The 14,825-nt window shown below is 33.5% G+C and overlaps 1 protein-coding gene across 3 annotated transcripts in view; it reads right to left on the bottom strand.

Moving 5' to 3' along the window:
• LOC150096612 (putative ATP-dependent RNA helicase DHX35) overlaps positions 1-14,825 on the bottom strand; it is a 437,463-nt gene that overhangs the window by 281,647 nt on the left and 140,991 nt on the right. For all 3 annotated transcript variants that reach the window (XM_090408561.1, XM_090408562.1, XM_090408564.1), the window contains exon 9: positions 14,076-14,172. In XM_090408561.1, the coding sequence (XP_090264687.1) occupies positions 14,076-14,172 (97 nt within the window). The remainder of the gene's footprint in view (positions 1-14,075; positions 14,173-14,825) is intronic.

The following is a 14,825-nucleotide window of genomic DNA, read 5'->3' as shown; positions in this document are numbered from 1 at the left end:
TAGAAGAATGAAATGTTAGACAAAACAATATTGGAGTATTGACAAGTAATAGACCAATTTATAGGAAAATTGTTGATAGGAGATTAATAATAATGTAAAATTCATATAGTGCTGTCATAGTTGCCTGTACACCCCTGAAGGGTATGTATCAGGAAATAGATGATGATTGCCTTTTTAGTGCTAATTTTCATGTCAAAATTTGTCACAGCACTTATGGATCCTGAGGTCTCCTCATAGGAAGTACATACAAGGGTTGTCTGAAAAGTTCTCGGCCTCAACCATAGATGGCAACACTATGGCAAGATTTTTTTTTCTAAGTTGGTACATCTGTCATAAGCATCCACGTGAAATTGCAAGTCATTCTATCAAGTAGTTTGTTTTATACAGCTGTTTGAAGGAAACGTTTTGTCAGTATCCCTTCAAATGGATAAAATTGAGTATCATGCAGTTATAAATTCTTTGTAAAAGAAGGTTTAACACCAAAAGAAATTCATTTGAAGTTCATAAAAGTTTTTGGACACTCTTCTCCTTCATTTTCAACAATTAAGAAATGCACTGCTGAGTTTAAACATGGTCGCACCAACCATGTTTGAAGATGATCCATGTGAAGGATATCCAAAAAGTGTAACACACCAGAAATCATTGATCAAGTGCACAATATGGTATCGGATGACCAACGAGTTAAAGTGCATGAAATTGCTGAGACTATAGGCATTTCAAAAGAACATGCAGGATATATTTTGCATGAAGAATTGCATATGAAAAGCTTTGCGCAAGATGGGTGCCACGCTTGCTCACAGAGATCAAAAACGCACTTGCATAAAAATCTCTGAACAGTGCTTGGAGCGTTTTAACAAGAAAAAACTGATTTTGTGCATCGACTTTTTACTATGGATGAGACTTGGATTCACTGTTACACACTAGAATCTAAACAACAGTCAAAACAGCGGACAGAAGCCGGTTGTTCAGTGCCAAAGAAGACAAAGTCGGTTCCATCAGCAGGAAAGGTCATGGCATTGATGTTTTGGGATGCTAAGGGCATTTTGTTTATTAATTATCTTGAAAAGGGTAAAACAATAATCGGGGAATATTATTTTGATCTTTTAATCAAACTAGATGAAAATATTCGTGAGAAAACTCCCAGTTTGCAGAAGGAAAAAAATCATCTTTCATCAGGACAATGCACCTGCCCACAAAGGTGTTTTGGCAATGGGAAAATTAAGGGATCTGCACTATGAACTGTTGGAACATTCACCCTATTCCTCAGATTTGGCTCCCTCTGACTTCTATCTCTTCCCAAAATTAAAACTCTTCCTTGCTGGTCAGCGTTTTTCTTCGAATCAAGAGGTGATTGCAGCTGTAGAGGGGTATTTTGCAGATGTTACTGAGAACCACTACAGGCAGAGCCGAACTGGGTCTAAAAATATTGGTTGCCAGGAGACAAAGGGGACCCATTCACAACCTATAAGGCTATCATTTAATTTTTATAAGAAATAAATAAAATTTTCAAAAAATGCATAAGTGGAAAAAAAGGTACAATTAAAATGTTTGTGAAATAAATGTATATTTTTTAGTAATTACAGTGTACATATATTGTACATATTATAATCATTATCAATTATAACGATCGTTATAATTGAATTTTGAATTTTTTTTTTAATTCAAAATTCAAATTTATTTAATTATAAATAAATAGTGGATATTTTTAAATAGTTTGCTTGTACTGAACATTTTACACATTAACAGGTAGTTCAAAAGCATATTTCATGCAATCCACTATATTAACAGCAATCGTTTGAATTCACTAGATGATTGTACAAATCTGTCAATAATTGCCTCTGCATCCAATTCATCTAACAATTCCTTTTAAATGGATACCAGCATGTATGATTCCAAGTTCTCCACAGAAAGTGAATTTCTTAGCCCTGTCTTTATGATCTTTAGCTTTGAAAATGTTTTCTCACATTGGACTTGAGTAACTGACAATGTGCAAATGACTTTATAAAGTTCATAACGGTTATCACATAACTTGTCATGAAGTCTGTTGGATGTCAGAATTTTTAGTACACACAATCAGCAAGTGCTACAAATTTTATACTTGTTGCAACTGGAATCCATATTCTCACTATCATTAAGCTTTAATACATAATATAGCTTTAATAGATCAAAGTTCGAAGCAAAATAAAACAATTCCAATATTACTTGATCTTTGCTGATTAGTGGAAACAGCTTAATAATACCTTCCAATACTTCATCTTCAAGGCCCTTCTCTGCAATAGTTTTAAACTTTGCTGGGTCCAAGCAGGACCCAGCAAAGCTTAAAACACAGCAAGTACGAGGTGAAGAACTGATGAAGCACACTCAAACTGAAGCCGACGCAATGAAAAATATTTGCTGTCTTTGCAATATATGCAATAGCTCAATACAAAGTTGACTCCGGCTGCATGTCATGATCCCGGCTGGGATTCCCAGCTAAACTTCATTGCGCAGTCACAATATTAAAGATCCGAGCCTATATAACGCATGAATCGCCCTCACATAACTCAAATCAGAATTATTTTTTCTGTGAGTTATGTGAGGCTGTATTTCAGAGCTATTTATTATATTCTTAAATAAAAAGTATCCTTGAAAAATGATTTTATTAAAAATTTTTTATTAAAATAATAATATAAATAAAGTTTAGCTGCATACAGTAATAATATTGGACCTTCTATTATATTTTCAAGCTACTAAAAGGGCATTAACATTTTTAACATATTGGCTAATGATGAAGATGACACACTTGCCATCGGGCTAGCTGACACCTTGGCCAGTCTGCCACTGACTACAGGGACGAGATAATGGTGCTGGAGCATCGCTGGAATAAATGTATTAGTCTTAAGGGAGATTATGTTGAAAAATAAAAATAATTTTGAAATTATAAATTCGTTTTTCATTGTTAGGCCAAGAAATTTTCAGGACACCCTCGTATTAACCATTATTCACACAATACCTATTATACTTCTCCTTAACCTCATTTAGTAACAAAGCATTCACACACACACACACACACACACACACACACACACAACCTCGCTATCAATACTTGTTAATGCATTCATCATCCAAGTAATTCTTTGAGTTATTCTTGCCATTTAAATAAAGATTGGTAGTTTGGGCTAAGGATAATGGTTGTCATTTGAATGTGCCTTAATATCTTATGAAGTCGAGAGGGCGTACTTTTCCAGGACCTCTCGACTTCAACTCCCTGTCCATCATTACCCTTAAATCCCTAGGAATTTCTGTATGATGATTCTTATGTAAGGCAGAACTTGTAATCTTTACATCCCAAAGTGCATAAGATATTAAGCCACGTTCAAATGACAACCATTATCCTTAGCCCAAACTACCAATCTTTATTTAAATCATCCTACTGGATTTCTACATCACCTTTATTAACTATCCCCCCCCACACACACACCTTGTTTCAAATCATCAGCAAACAGTTGGATGTTCCTGCTTAAATCATTCCCTATCATTGATAAATAAATTTCAGCAGTGGTCCTAATACACTGCTCTGTGGCAATCAACTTCACTAGTTACCTGCAGTCTTGGATTTTATTATTCTGTTCTACCATATAATACTTATCTCTGTCTAGATCATCACTCTCTCCTATCTAGGTCACCAATTCATATCCATTCTTACTTGTGCTAACTTACATGATAGATTTCCATATATTATCTTGCCAAATACATCTGCAAAGTCCCCCCCTTTGGAAAAATGAAAATATTTCACAGCCCCCCCCCTCAAAAAAATATCGTAATAGATGTATGTTATTATAATATTTATTGTATTTATATTCAATGCAAAACATACACTGCTAATATTGCAAACATCTAATTTTTTATCATCTTACATACACATTTGACATGGCATATTATCTTATATTTTTATATAGATAGATATATTGTTATTGTACATTTGCAGTACAAGCACATGAAACATAAAACGATTAGTAACAAAAAAAAGAATTAAAACATAAAAGAAGTTTAATAACAATTTAATGTGATGGATGTGTTTCAATACTGCTACACAAAAAAGTCAATATCAGGTGAAATATTTGAAACTGCAATTCTCAGATTGCTTTCCAATTCTTCCATTGATAAGCAGGACCTGTGTTTATTTTTAATCACCAATAATGATGAAAATGCTGTTTCACAAAGGTATGTAGATGCGAATGGAATTAGCATATTTAAGGCTGCGTTTGCTAATGAAGGATATTCTTTTTGTCGTCGAATCCAAAATTCGGATAAATCACTGTTAACAAATTTTGATTCGAGGGTTGAATCTATTCTCATATCAATTAGTTCTTCTTGGGATGACCATGGAAGATTGCTAAATTGTAGAGAAGAAGCAAATGGTGTTCTTATCCAATCATATTCTTTATCTTCATTCAAATTAGGAAAATATTTTTCAGAAAAAAAACATAGAATTTGTGAGGTGGTTAATTATTATCCCTTTATTTTCTGTTGATAGTAAAATATTATTTTCTTTAACATATTCATGAAGAGAAGTAAACATTTCTGTTTTATTATCCCTAAACGTTTAACCATGCAGAATGTTTACTTTGAAATGCTTGCAATTTAATGTTTAGTGTTAATATATTAGTGCTTTTTCCTTGCAGAGAAAGATTCAATTCATTAACTTTTTTGAAAAAATCCGACAGATAAGAAATGAAACACAATCAATTTTAATCACAAAAATGAGATGCTAATATGGGATTCTTATCAAGAAGAAAAATTCGTAGTTCATATAATCAATATTAAAACTCGTTTTAGAACTTTTCCGTGGGACAACCACCTTACTTCTGTGTGATATAAAAGAGTGTCGTAATTGGAATCCATCTCTTGGCATAAAATACGAAACAGTTTTGTATTAGTAGCATTACTTTTTATATAATTAACTATAGAAGAAACTTCTGATAACATTTTACTCAGCGATACTTTCATTTGTCAAAATACTAAATTTTCTCTATGGAAAAGACAGTGAACATGTCTTGCATTCGAATAAACTTTTTTTACTTCTACTACAAAACCTGAAATTCTCCCCGTCATGGCTGGGGCACCATCAGTGTAAATCCCAATGCACTTTTGCCAATGAAGTTCATATTCTTTGAAAAAATTATTCATTTTTTCAAATATATCTTTTCCTTTGGTTGCACTGGAAAGATTTCTGCAAAACAGTAGATCTTCATGAATTTGAAAATTATAGAGGTATCTAACAAAAACTGTTAAATCAGTGTAGTTTATATTATCCGCAGATTCATCAAGCTGAATGGCAAATGCATTAGTTTTGTTTGATTCGTGAAATTAATGTAGACATGATATTATCGGCAATGCAATCTATTCTTCTTTTATCTGTGTTATTAGATACAGGAATTTTTTTTAAAGGTTCTGATATTTCTGAACCATTGATAGTTTCGCAAATTTTTATTGCTGCTGGTAAGACAAGGTCTTCACCAATTGTATGAGGTTTCTTTGTTTTTGCAATTAACAAAGCAATTTTGAAAGATATTTTTACTAATTTGTCATTCAGTTTAGTATGCTTTGAAAAACATTTAGTTTGTCGTTTTAATTCTTCAGCCTTTCTTTGAAAAAACTCAATTGTCTTACTCTTACATTCCCCATGAACATATCTAAATGGCAACAAAGTTTTCCAGGTCGCATGCAATCATTTGATAACTGTTTTCAGCAGATTACACACACATAGGTTTGTTCGTATCATTATATGATGGTACAAACCCATATTTCAAATAAGAAGGATCGTATTTTCGAATTTTTTCATGCAACATTTTTTGCTTCTTACCGTCTGGTGCTAAAGACGATGCAGACTGTTCTGGTAAAATATGAGATACTGTCGTTTGTGAGTCTGTTTCTGCTTCTGCTGATTGTTTTCTGGATATTTTTCTTTATCAGTCACTAATCCATCTCAAGGTTAAATTTTTAACATAGAATAGATCAAATAATAGCACCACAGACTAACAACATGAAATTAGTAAATTATTACTTGAATAAGGGAATCCTGAACCTGGAACATTTTTCTCTTTTGTGATTTTTCTCCCTTTACGGTAATTAAGCCTAATAGGAAACAGACAGCAAAGATAGGTTATTAAGACATGCATATCATTGCTGCAGTATTAACAAAAGATCGTGCTACCGAAAGATAAAAGCATAGCCGACAATTGAGTTGAAATGCTAACCCTCTTCAACCAAATTCCATATGTGAAACTGCCATAACATTCCTATATATAGATACTGTGTTTGCTGGTACAACGTATGGTTTTGCTTGAGTCTATACAGCATAGTTTCTGTATGAGGGGACATGTGATTCATTAATTAATGTCGTTTTTATCCCAGTTGTCTCTAATTGCACTATTTGTTGAGAAATATATTACACAGGCTGCTCATACCTTATTCACTGACATAATAAAAATATTTGTTTTTCTTGCCTCTGCAGTATAGTGGCTGTTGGGGAGAATGTGTTGTTTACTGCTGCAAGTGAGTTACCATTGCCCGACATGAACTTATTTAAGCTTTTTTCATGTGTGAGGTACAGGTAACCCTCGTATGTCGCGGATGTTAGGTTCCATAGAAATGCCGCATTATATAAATCGCATTATGCAAGACTCATATCACATAGAAAAGTAGGGTTATGTTCCAAAATCGTTTTTTTTTTAAATTAAACAATGACATATCCAACAAAAAATATATTTTTATTTAATTCAGGTAATCCATGTAAGTTAAGAAAACATATAAACTATGAAACAAATACATATACAAATATATAGTATAAAATTATAAAAATTACAAATTGTACGTAAACTTCATTGCACATAACGCATAAATGTTTTAGTAAAATAAAATAAAGTGCATATTTTAATCGTCATCACTGTGCAAAAATAACGTTTCGTAGATGTTCTTTATTTACGAGTGTCCAGATGATGTCATCATGTTTGATGACGTCATCAAACATGATGTCATCAAACATTATTTGTATAATCTTGGACATTATTTGTATAATTCTCATCGCATACTTCGGTTGGTTAAGTTATCAAGAAGTCAAGAAGTTTGTACCCGATATAACTTTCTACATCGGGTACAAAACACTTGGAAATCCAATTTTTAAACATGCTAGCTGTAACCCATGCCTTTTTGTTGCCCCCACCCCAATATACAGGTAGGGTGAACTTGTCGAGCCCTTTCATAGCACGAGGATTTGAGGATTGGTTAATAAACACTGGTTTTGTCATGTAATCACTGCATTACTACAAAACAGTAAAGTAATTCTATCTTTGGAAACTTTGAATCCAGGAGCTGATCTTTCATTTTTCAAAATATAGGTGCATTTTGTCATTTTTTCCCCCCCAACATAACCCAGATTCATCCGCATTGAACACCTAGTCTACGCTATAACCATTTTGTTCAATGATTTTTAAAAGTTCTCTTGGGTATTTCTGGCAGCTCTGCATCTGCTGATGCTCTCTAGATTTTAAGATTATGCAAAGAAAACCGCATTTTAAAGTTTTCGAATCAACCTTACTGGCACAAAATCCATGCTGAGAGCTTTCTTTTGAAGAATCTTGATCAAGTTCTTTTAAATGTTTATAAACTTTGAGAGCTTTTTGTTTAATAAGATTTCCCTCCAAAGGAATTTTCTTTTGAGTGCAATCTTCTATCCAAATCATTAGAGATTTCTTCATTTTTTTTCATTAGAATATCGCGTACACGAGCAGCTTTGCACTTACTGCTGACCCAGTAACTTTCTCGGATTTTATGTTCATTTTGTTTGATTGTTTGAATTATTGATTCTCCATTTGTCAACTGATCCAAAATTTTAATTTTTTCTTCGAGAGAAATTAATTATCTTTTCAATGTTGGTTTTCCTTTTGTTGCAGTTTCAGCAGCCATTACTACAAAAAATAAATTTTTACATAAAAAAAAAAAGCATTATATATTATGTAACTCACCAGAAAATAAAGTGCTTAGCTTGAGATTAACACACTTATGATTTTGAATGTGCTTTTCTGACAGAAAATGTAGACAATTTTCAACATAAACACTTTGTATGGTAAACAATTAACGTACATGCATGCTAGTATAAATTCACTATTTATAACTACATGCGTGATATGGGCAGACGCAAATTTAACAAAGATAAAATTTGATTTTTAAGTCGCAAGGTGAAAAATATATGAAAAGATAAAGGGTTACTAAACTTTGTAGACCATGATATACCGAAACGTGTTGTATAAGTACCGCGTTATATGAGGGTTACTACAATTTGTAGACCGCATTATATCGAAACCGCATTGTACAAGTACCGCGTTATATGAGGGTTACCTGTATATGCGAAACTTTTTAATTTCTTTTATAAAAGCAAAATCAGGGGTGCAAAGTTATATGCGAGGGCAAGTTATATTCGAGTAAGTATGGCATTTCAAGTATGGATAAGTACATTGGTACCTTCTTTAAACGAAAAAATAGCTCGGATGATACAAAATGAGTTTTGAATGTGTATATAAAGTTAATATCAACAGTTTCCTGATTACGAACGAGTGATGAAAGGGATGGGAAGGTTTGGAGCTTCTCCGGAGAGCATTCAAAGGTAAATACAATTGATTATTTTGTATAGAGCCCTGGAACTTATTCATTTAGAATTTAACCACTGCTTTGAAATGAAACTGATATGAATAAGCATATATTTACGAATATTCATTAAGTGCCGAAATACACAGGAAGCAAAATTTGTAAACCCGCACTAATGTGCGATTTTTTCCCATTAAAAAATAACAAAAAAGAAATAATAATAAAAATTAAATATGCTTCTTTTAAGATAAAATAAAATCTACTTAGTCTTAAAACATTTTAAATTTGTTTTCATTATTTTACGGCCCCCCTCAACAAAACCTACGGTCCCCCAAGGGGGCAGCGGCCCACAGTTTGGGAAGCGCTGTTCTAATACACAGGTTGATATCCCATCCAATCCACAGGGATTAAATTTAGTTTTCAGTTTTATATGAAGTTAATGCCCACTTTCCTTCATAATGTAATCTATGCAGATGATAAATAAGAATAGAGATTATATGCATTCTTGTTCCCATTCCTAATTTAATCAACCTATCTTACTGTAACTAATTCAATTCTAACTGTTGAACTGCATTATGTCTTTTTCAGATCTATAAATTAAAGATGCCAAGAAATTATATTCTTGATTATCATTTATCCAAGTGTAAGCAAACAAAGTTTCGTTGTGAAGTAACTTCACATCTGGGCAACTCGTATATAGAGGTTAATCACTTGCCTTAAGTATCCCATAATGAAAAGCATATATCCTTATGGCCATGTATAATGCTGTGCATTATGGGAAGGGTCATTACCCAGATGGGCTTGGACCTTTATCGAGGTCTCATCAATGGGAGCCAGATCCAGAAGTGATACCAAGTGGAAGTAATGCAGGTCATATTTCCATATACAAGTAGCCAAAAGATATCACACCTTATTACTAAAATACTCTGGATTAGAGATATATGTTGAAAGTTTTTCCACTTAATTATACCATAAATTAAAGATGTCAAGATTCTTGGTTGAGCCTGTGTAGCTCGGTGGATGTGGCGATTAAAGATGTCAAGATTCTTGGTTGAGCCTGTGTAGCTCGGTGGATGTGGCGTTTGCACACCACCGCGCTTGGCCGCACGAAAGAAGTCTTGGTTTCGAGTCTAGTCGGCGACTAGAGGAAATTTTTCTAAGCCTTTTTTCAACCGGTTCCCGAGTTAGTCGATCTCTGGCACGGGCAAGCAGGTTTTTCCTCCCGGAAACTCAGGTTTTTCGTCCTGTAAACTCAAGAAAATCGACCGTAGAACCCACATTATTTCAGACATTAAATATATTTGTGTTAGGGTTAGGGACCACGAGATGGCGGCACATTTGAGCCGTCTCTCTTCACTGCGTACCGCTTAATTAGTGATAGCCTTGGGCCATCTGTCTCTGATTGGGTACCAGTGGAGATTGAACTGCCCACTCAGTCTCCAAAAGTTAGATAGGGCTAAATGGCCTCGCCTACTCTCGTATACGGGAATAAAAAGGCGTTAGCTGATTTTTTTTTTTTTTTTTTTTTTTTTTTTTTTTTTTTTTTTTTAGATTCTTGGTTTAATCCTTTATCCAAGTGTGAGCAAACAAAGTTTGTGCTTGGTAACCTCACGACTGGGCAACTCGTATATAGAGGCTAATGACTTTACATCACTTGCCTTAGTATCCCATAATGCAAAGCACATATCCTCATAGACATGTATAATGCTATGCATTATACATGTCTATGAGGTAACCAGACCAGTTTTGACCTTTATTGAGGTCTCATCAGTAGGAGCTAGACCCAGAAGTGATCCCAAGGTGTGATACAAAGGATTAAACCAAAAATAAAATTTCTTGGCATCTTTAATTTATACTATAACCAAGTGGAAAACTTTCAACATATATTGTGCGATACCTTTTGGCTACTTGCATATGGAAATATGACTTCTGTATTACTTCAACCTTGGTATAACTTCTGGGTCTGGCTTCCACTGATGAGACCTCAATTGCATAGCATTATACATTATGTCAACAACATTTTCAACAACAATTCAGTATATCAACAACATTTTTTTATTGTCTGACCAGGACTGAGAGAATTTGCATGCTACTTAAACAGCCTTTATGGTAGACTTATAAGACATAAGGAATTTCCTATTTTCTGGATGCTCTTCTGGTTAGGTTAAACCAGATCAGAATAACTTTATGCTACACACAAAAAACCGACTATACTATACATATCTAGTAATATCTCAATCTAGGAGGGTTGTTTCAAAAGTTTGGTAAATTTCCAATACACAGAAACAATTCATTCATTCATACTAGTGTCAGCATGTATCATCTTGTTTATGATCCCTGGCAAAATTTTAGCCACATGCACGCGTAGTCTCATTTGGCAAACATTTAAAATGACCATTTTCGCATTTTTTCATAAAAATGGAGAAAAACGAGTCTCGTGCAGTGATAAAAAAACTTTTATTTGAAGAAGTGGATGGCCATGCAGATCAAAGCCAAGTTAGATGCAGTTCATGGGGACGCTGCACCAGAATTAAAGACTATTTATTTTTGGATAAATGAATTTAAACATGGTCATAAATCTGACTGAGGTCACTACGAAGGAAATGATTGACAAAATCCATGGTATAGTTATGGAAGACAGCCAAGTGAAAGTGCATGAGATTGCTGAGATTGTAGGCATCTCAAATGAGTGGGTGTATATAATATCCTTCATGAAAAATTGCACATGAAAAAGCTGCCAATGGGTGCTGCGATTGTTGACTGTCGATCAAAAACGCAAGCAAAAAGACATTTTAACACAATGTTTGATGATGTTTTAATTGCAATTTGCAAGATTTTTTGCATTGATTCATGACTGTAGATGAAACTTGGATCCACCGCTACACACTTGAATCGAAGCAGTCAAAACAGTGAAAGAGCACCAAAAAAAAAAAAGAGAGAAGACAGTTTTGTCAACTTGGAAGGTGATGGCCACTGTTTTTTTGGATTTCCAAGGAATTATCATGATAGACTATTTGGAAAAGGGTAATACAATAACAGGAGTCTATTATGCATCATTGTTGGACCATTTAAAAGAAGAAATTAAGAAAAAACTGGAAAAAAAAAAAAGCGCACAAAAAAAGTGCTCTTTCATCAAGATAATACATCAACCCCACACATTGGCCACCGCAATGGCAAAATTGCATGAATTGAGGCCTGAATTGATTCCAAATCCACCATGTTCTCTGGACTTGGCCTTGTGTGACCTTCTTGTTCCAAAACTTAAAAATTTGGCTCAGTGGGGAAAATTTTCTTCGAATAAGGATGTCATCAAGGCTGTCAATGACTATTTTGCATAATTTGACAAATCCTACTTTTTGATGGGATGAAAAAATTGGAAACTCGCTGGACCAAATGTGTAGACCTCGATGGAGACTTGTTGAGAAATAAAGGTGATTTTTTTTCCAAAAAAAAAAATTTTTTTTAACTTATTCTTTTATCAAACTTTTCAAACAACCCTCGTACATCGAGGCACAACAACGAGAAATCAGAAACCTATTTCAGCAGTCGTTACACATTTCAGATTTTTGATGGCTTTTCCTATCTCCAGTACCAGTGGATAGAAAAAGTATACTTACTAATACTTGCACTCCTCTTGAATATTTTCTATCCTGTTTTGCACTGATGATCTCATTTAATAATCATTCAAATAAATTACTCCAGATATTTAGAATATCTATTCATCAGTTTTTTATGTAACCTTTATCATCTCTATTCAATTTTACAGTACTCTTTTCTCCACTTCTAAGTGTAACTTAGAAGTAGAGAAAATGTTCTGGAGGTTATAAATAACCTCCAGAACATTTTGTTATCTTTATGATATTACCTTCCATATTCTTACCAGTCTTCCCATGATATTTGTTCTCATTTTTCTATTCTTGTTAACAACTTCACTACATGACTCCTTGGTAGTTAAATTAATCAACATTTTCTTCAGATGTTATCCAAGGTTTTTGTTCTTAATTTTAACCTCTTTAATTTTTTTTCATATAATATTTATTAATTTGAGGCTACAGTTCACCTCTGTTTAATTTTGATTATTTTTTAAAGCTCTTATCTTATCTTATCTTACTCAAAACTAAGTGGCAATCATTTCTTATTTCAAATCTCCTGTTGAAGCAATATGAGGATATTACTATCAACAACATGGCATGTGACAAGACTTTTCATTTCATGTATGCTTTCTCCATGCAAATTCATGCAGATGCACATATTTTTGTTGCAACATGGTATTTGTAAGGAATGGTCCTTGTCCTGAACAGAACGACAGTAATTACTTATCATTATTAGTTTTGCTATTTCCTCCAAATTTTCCCAACACATTTCTGAATCTGATATTGAGTTCTTACCCTGCTGTTTAGATCTCAGACAAGAATCAGTTGGCCAACTCAAAAAAATTCCTCTACTTCTTTCCTATCTGAATCTTGTTTGAAACCATCAGCACAAAAGAACACTCACTGTCTGATACTCCACTTTCAAATTTGTCCTCAACTTGAAATTGCCTTCCATTCAAGAAGCTTATCTTTGTGTTCAGTGTTGAAATGCTATAACTATCCCTTCCTTTCCCTTATGACCATTGCCTGAATATCTCAGCAACACCACCAATTATAACACCTCCCTAATTTTTCTGCAAAGTTCCTCTTCTTTTCCAATATTGCTTCTGATGCTGATTGAGCCTATCTTCAATTTGGCCAAGGTTGAGTTTGTTCCAGCATACTTTCACAGTTTGCTTGGTTCTCTGACAAAAACAGCACGGCCCCATCCATCATAACATTTCATAATGTCATGATGGATGGTTTGTGGTTTCAGATGACACAAAATATGATTTGTTCAGGTAAATCTCAAACTGCTGATTCATTCAATTCATTCACTATCCAGGCAGATATCTAATAAAAAAATTTTTCATTTATTTATTAGAAAGATTAGAAGCCCTGGCTGATTTTATGCATTCGAGTCTATGATTCTCCTGGTTATGTAGCTAGCTTTGATCCTGAAGTGACCCCAACAGCTAGTAAAAAAAAAAAAAAAAAAAAAATAATAATAATAATAATAATAATAAATAATAATAATAATAATTAGTAACACATTTCATTATCAAGGCCTGCCTGCAGTGTTACGTGGTACATAATTGTCATAACTTGGGTTTATTTACAAATGACTGAGTGAAGCTTTTGTTTACTAACAAAATTTTACTTGGGATTTTACGGAGAAGCAAAAGGAAAGGAGTAAAAATGTAATTATGAAAATGTCTTGTAATCTAAATTGTTAAACATGGAAAGATCCTTGCTGTTTCCATGTTTAATATGGAAGTAGATTTTCCATGTTTCCTTAAAAAAGAATCTTCTTTAAATTAAATTTTTCTCTAAATTCTTAATATACATATGAGAGCATATAGCAGCAATGCATCTTACCATAAACAATCCCACTGATGGTAATGGATGCTTCAGCAATGTTTGTTGAAACAACAACTTTCCTAACATTATGAGAAACTCGTTGAAAGACTCTTAGCTAATGATAAAACAGGAAGATTAAAAATAACAACACATATCTCAGAAAATATAATTAGAGAAAAACAATTAACTGCATATAAGATTATGTTCAACAAGATATGGAACCGAATTTAATGGATCATATTGTTAAAATATGATGGACAATATTATTATGCTTCATTTTCAAAACAACTATCATTTCACTCAGAATGAATCACATCATTTTAAATAAATTCTTTATAAGTGTGTGTAAAAAATTATGTATAAAAATGTTTAAAAACAGGCAAGAAACAACGAAAGAGTTCTTAGAAGAAGCAAAAATGAAGAGTAAGAAAGTAAAGAGTCTGCTGCCTTGGTATGATAGGACAAAATTGAGAAAAAGGGCCATGACTGTCAATAAGTCAATGAGAAGATTGTGAAGGAGGAATGGCGTACAATTTATAGATGTGTGGAATGGATTTGATGGATAAGGACCTGTATATGATGGAAAATTCAGGAATGGGTGGATAGGAATATGATATTCTACAGAGGCAGCATGGCTTTGTAAAAGGTAGATCCTGCCTCAGGAATTTATTCACATTTTATAATAAGGTGACAGCAGAATTGGATAAAGGAAATGGCTACACCATGACACCGCTGGACTTTGCAAAGGCATCTGACAGAATACCACTT

The sequence above is a fragment of the Typopeltis vanoorti genome, chromosome 18, assembly GCF_054136105.1.
Source record: "Typopeltis vanoorti isolate ZY-2024b chromosome 18, IOZ_Tvanoo_1.0, whole genome shotgun sequence".
In the NCBI taxonomy this organism is placed as follows: Eukaryota; Metazoa; Arthropoda; class Arachnida; order Uropygi; family Thelyphonidae; genus Typopeltis; species Typopeltis vanoorti.
The sequence above is the reverse complement of the archived record's forward strand: the minus strand, read 5'-3'. Positions and strand labels throughout refer to the sequence as shown.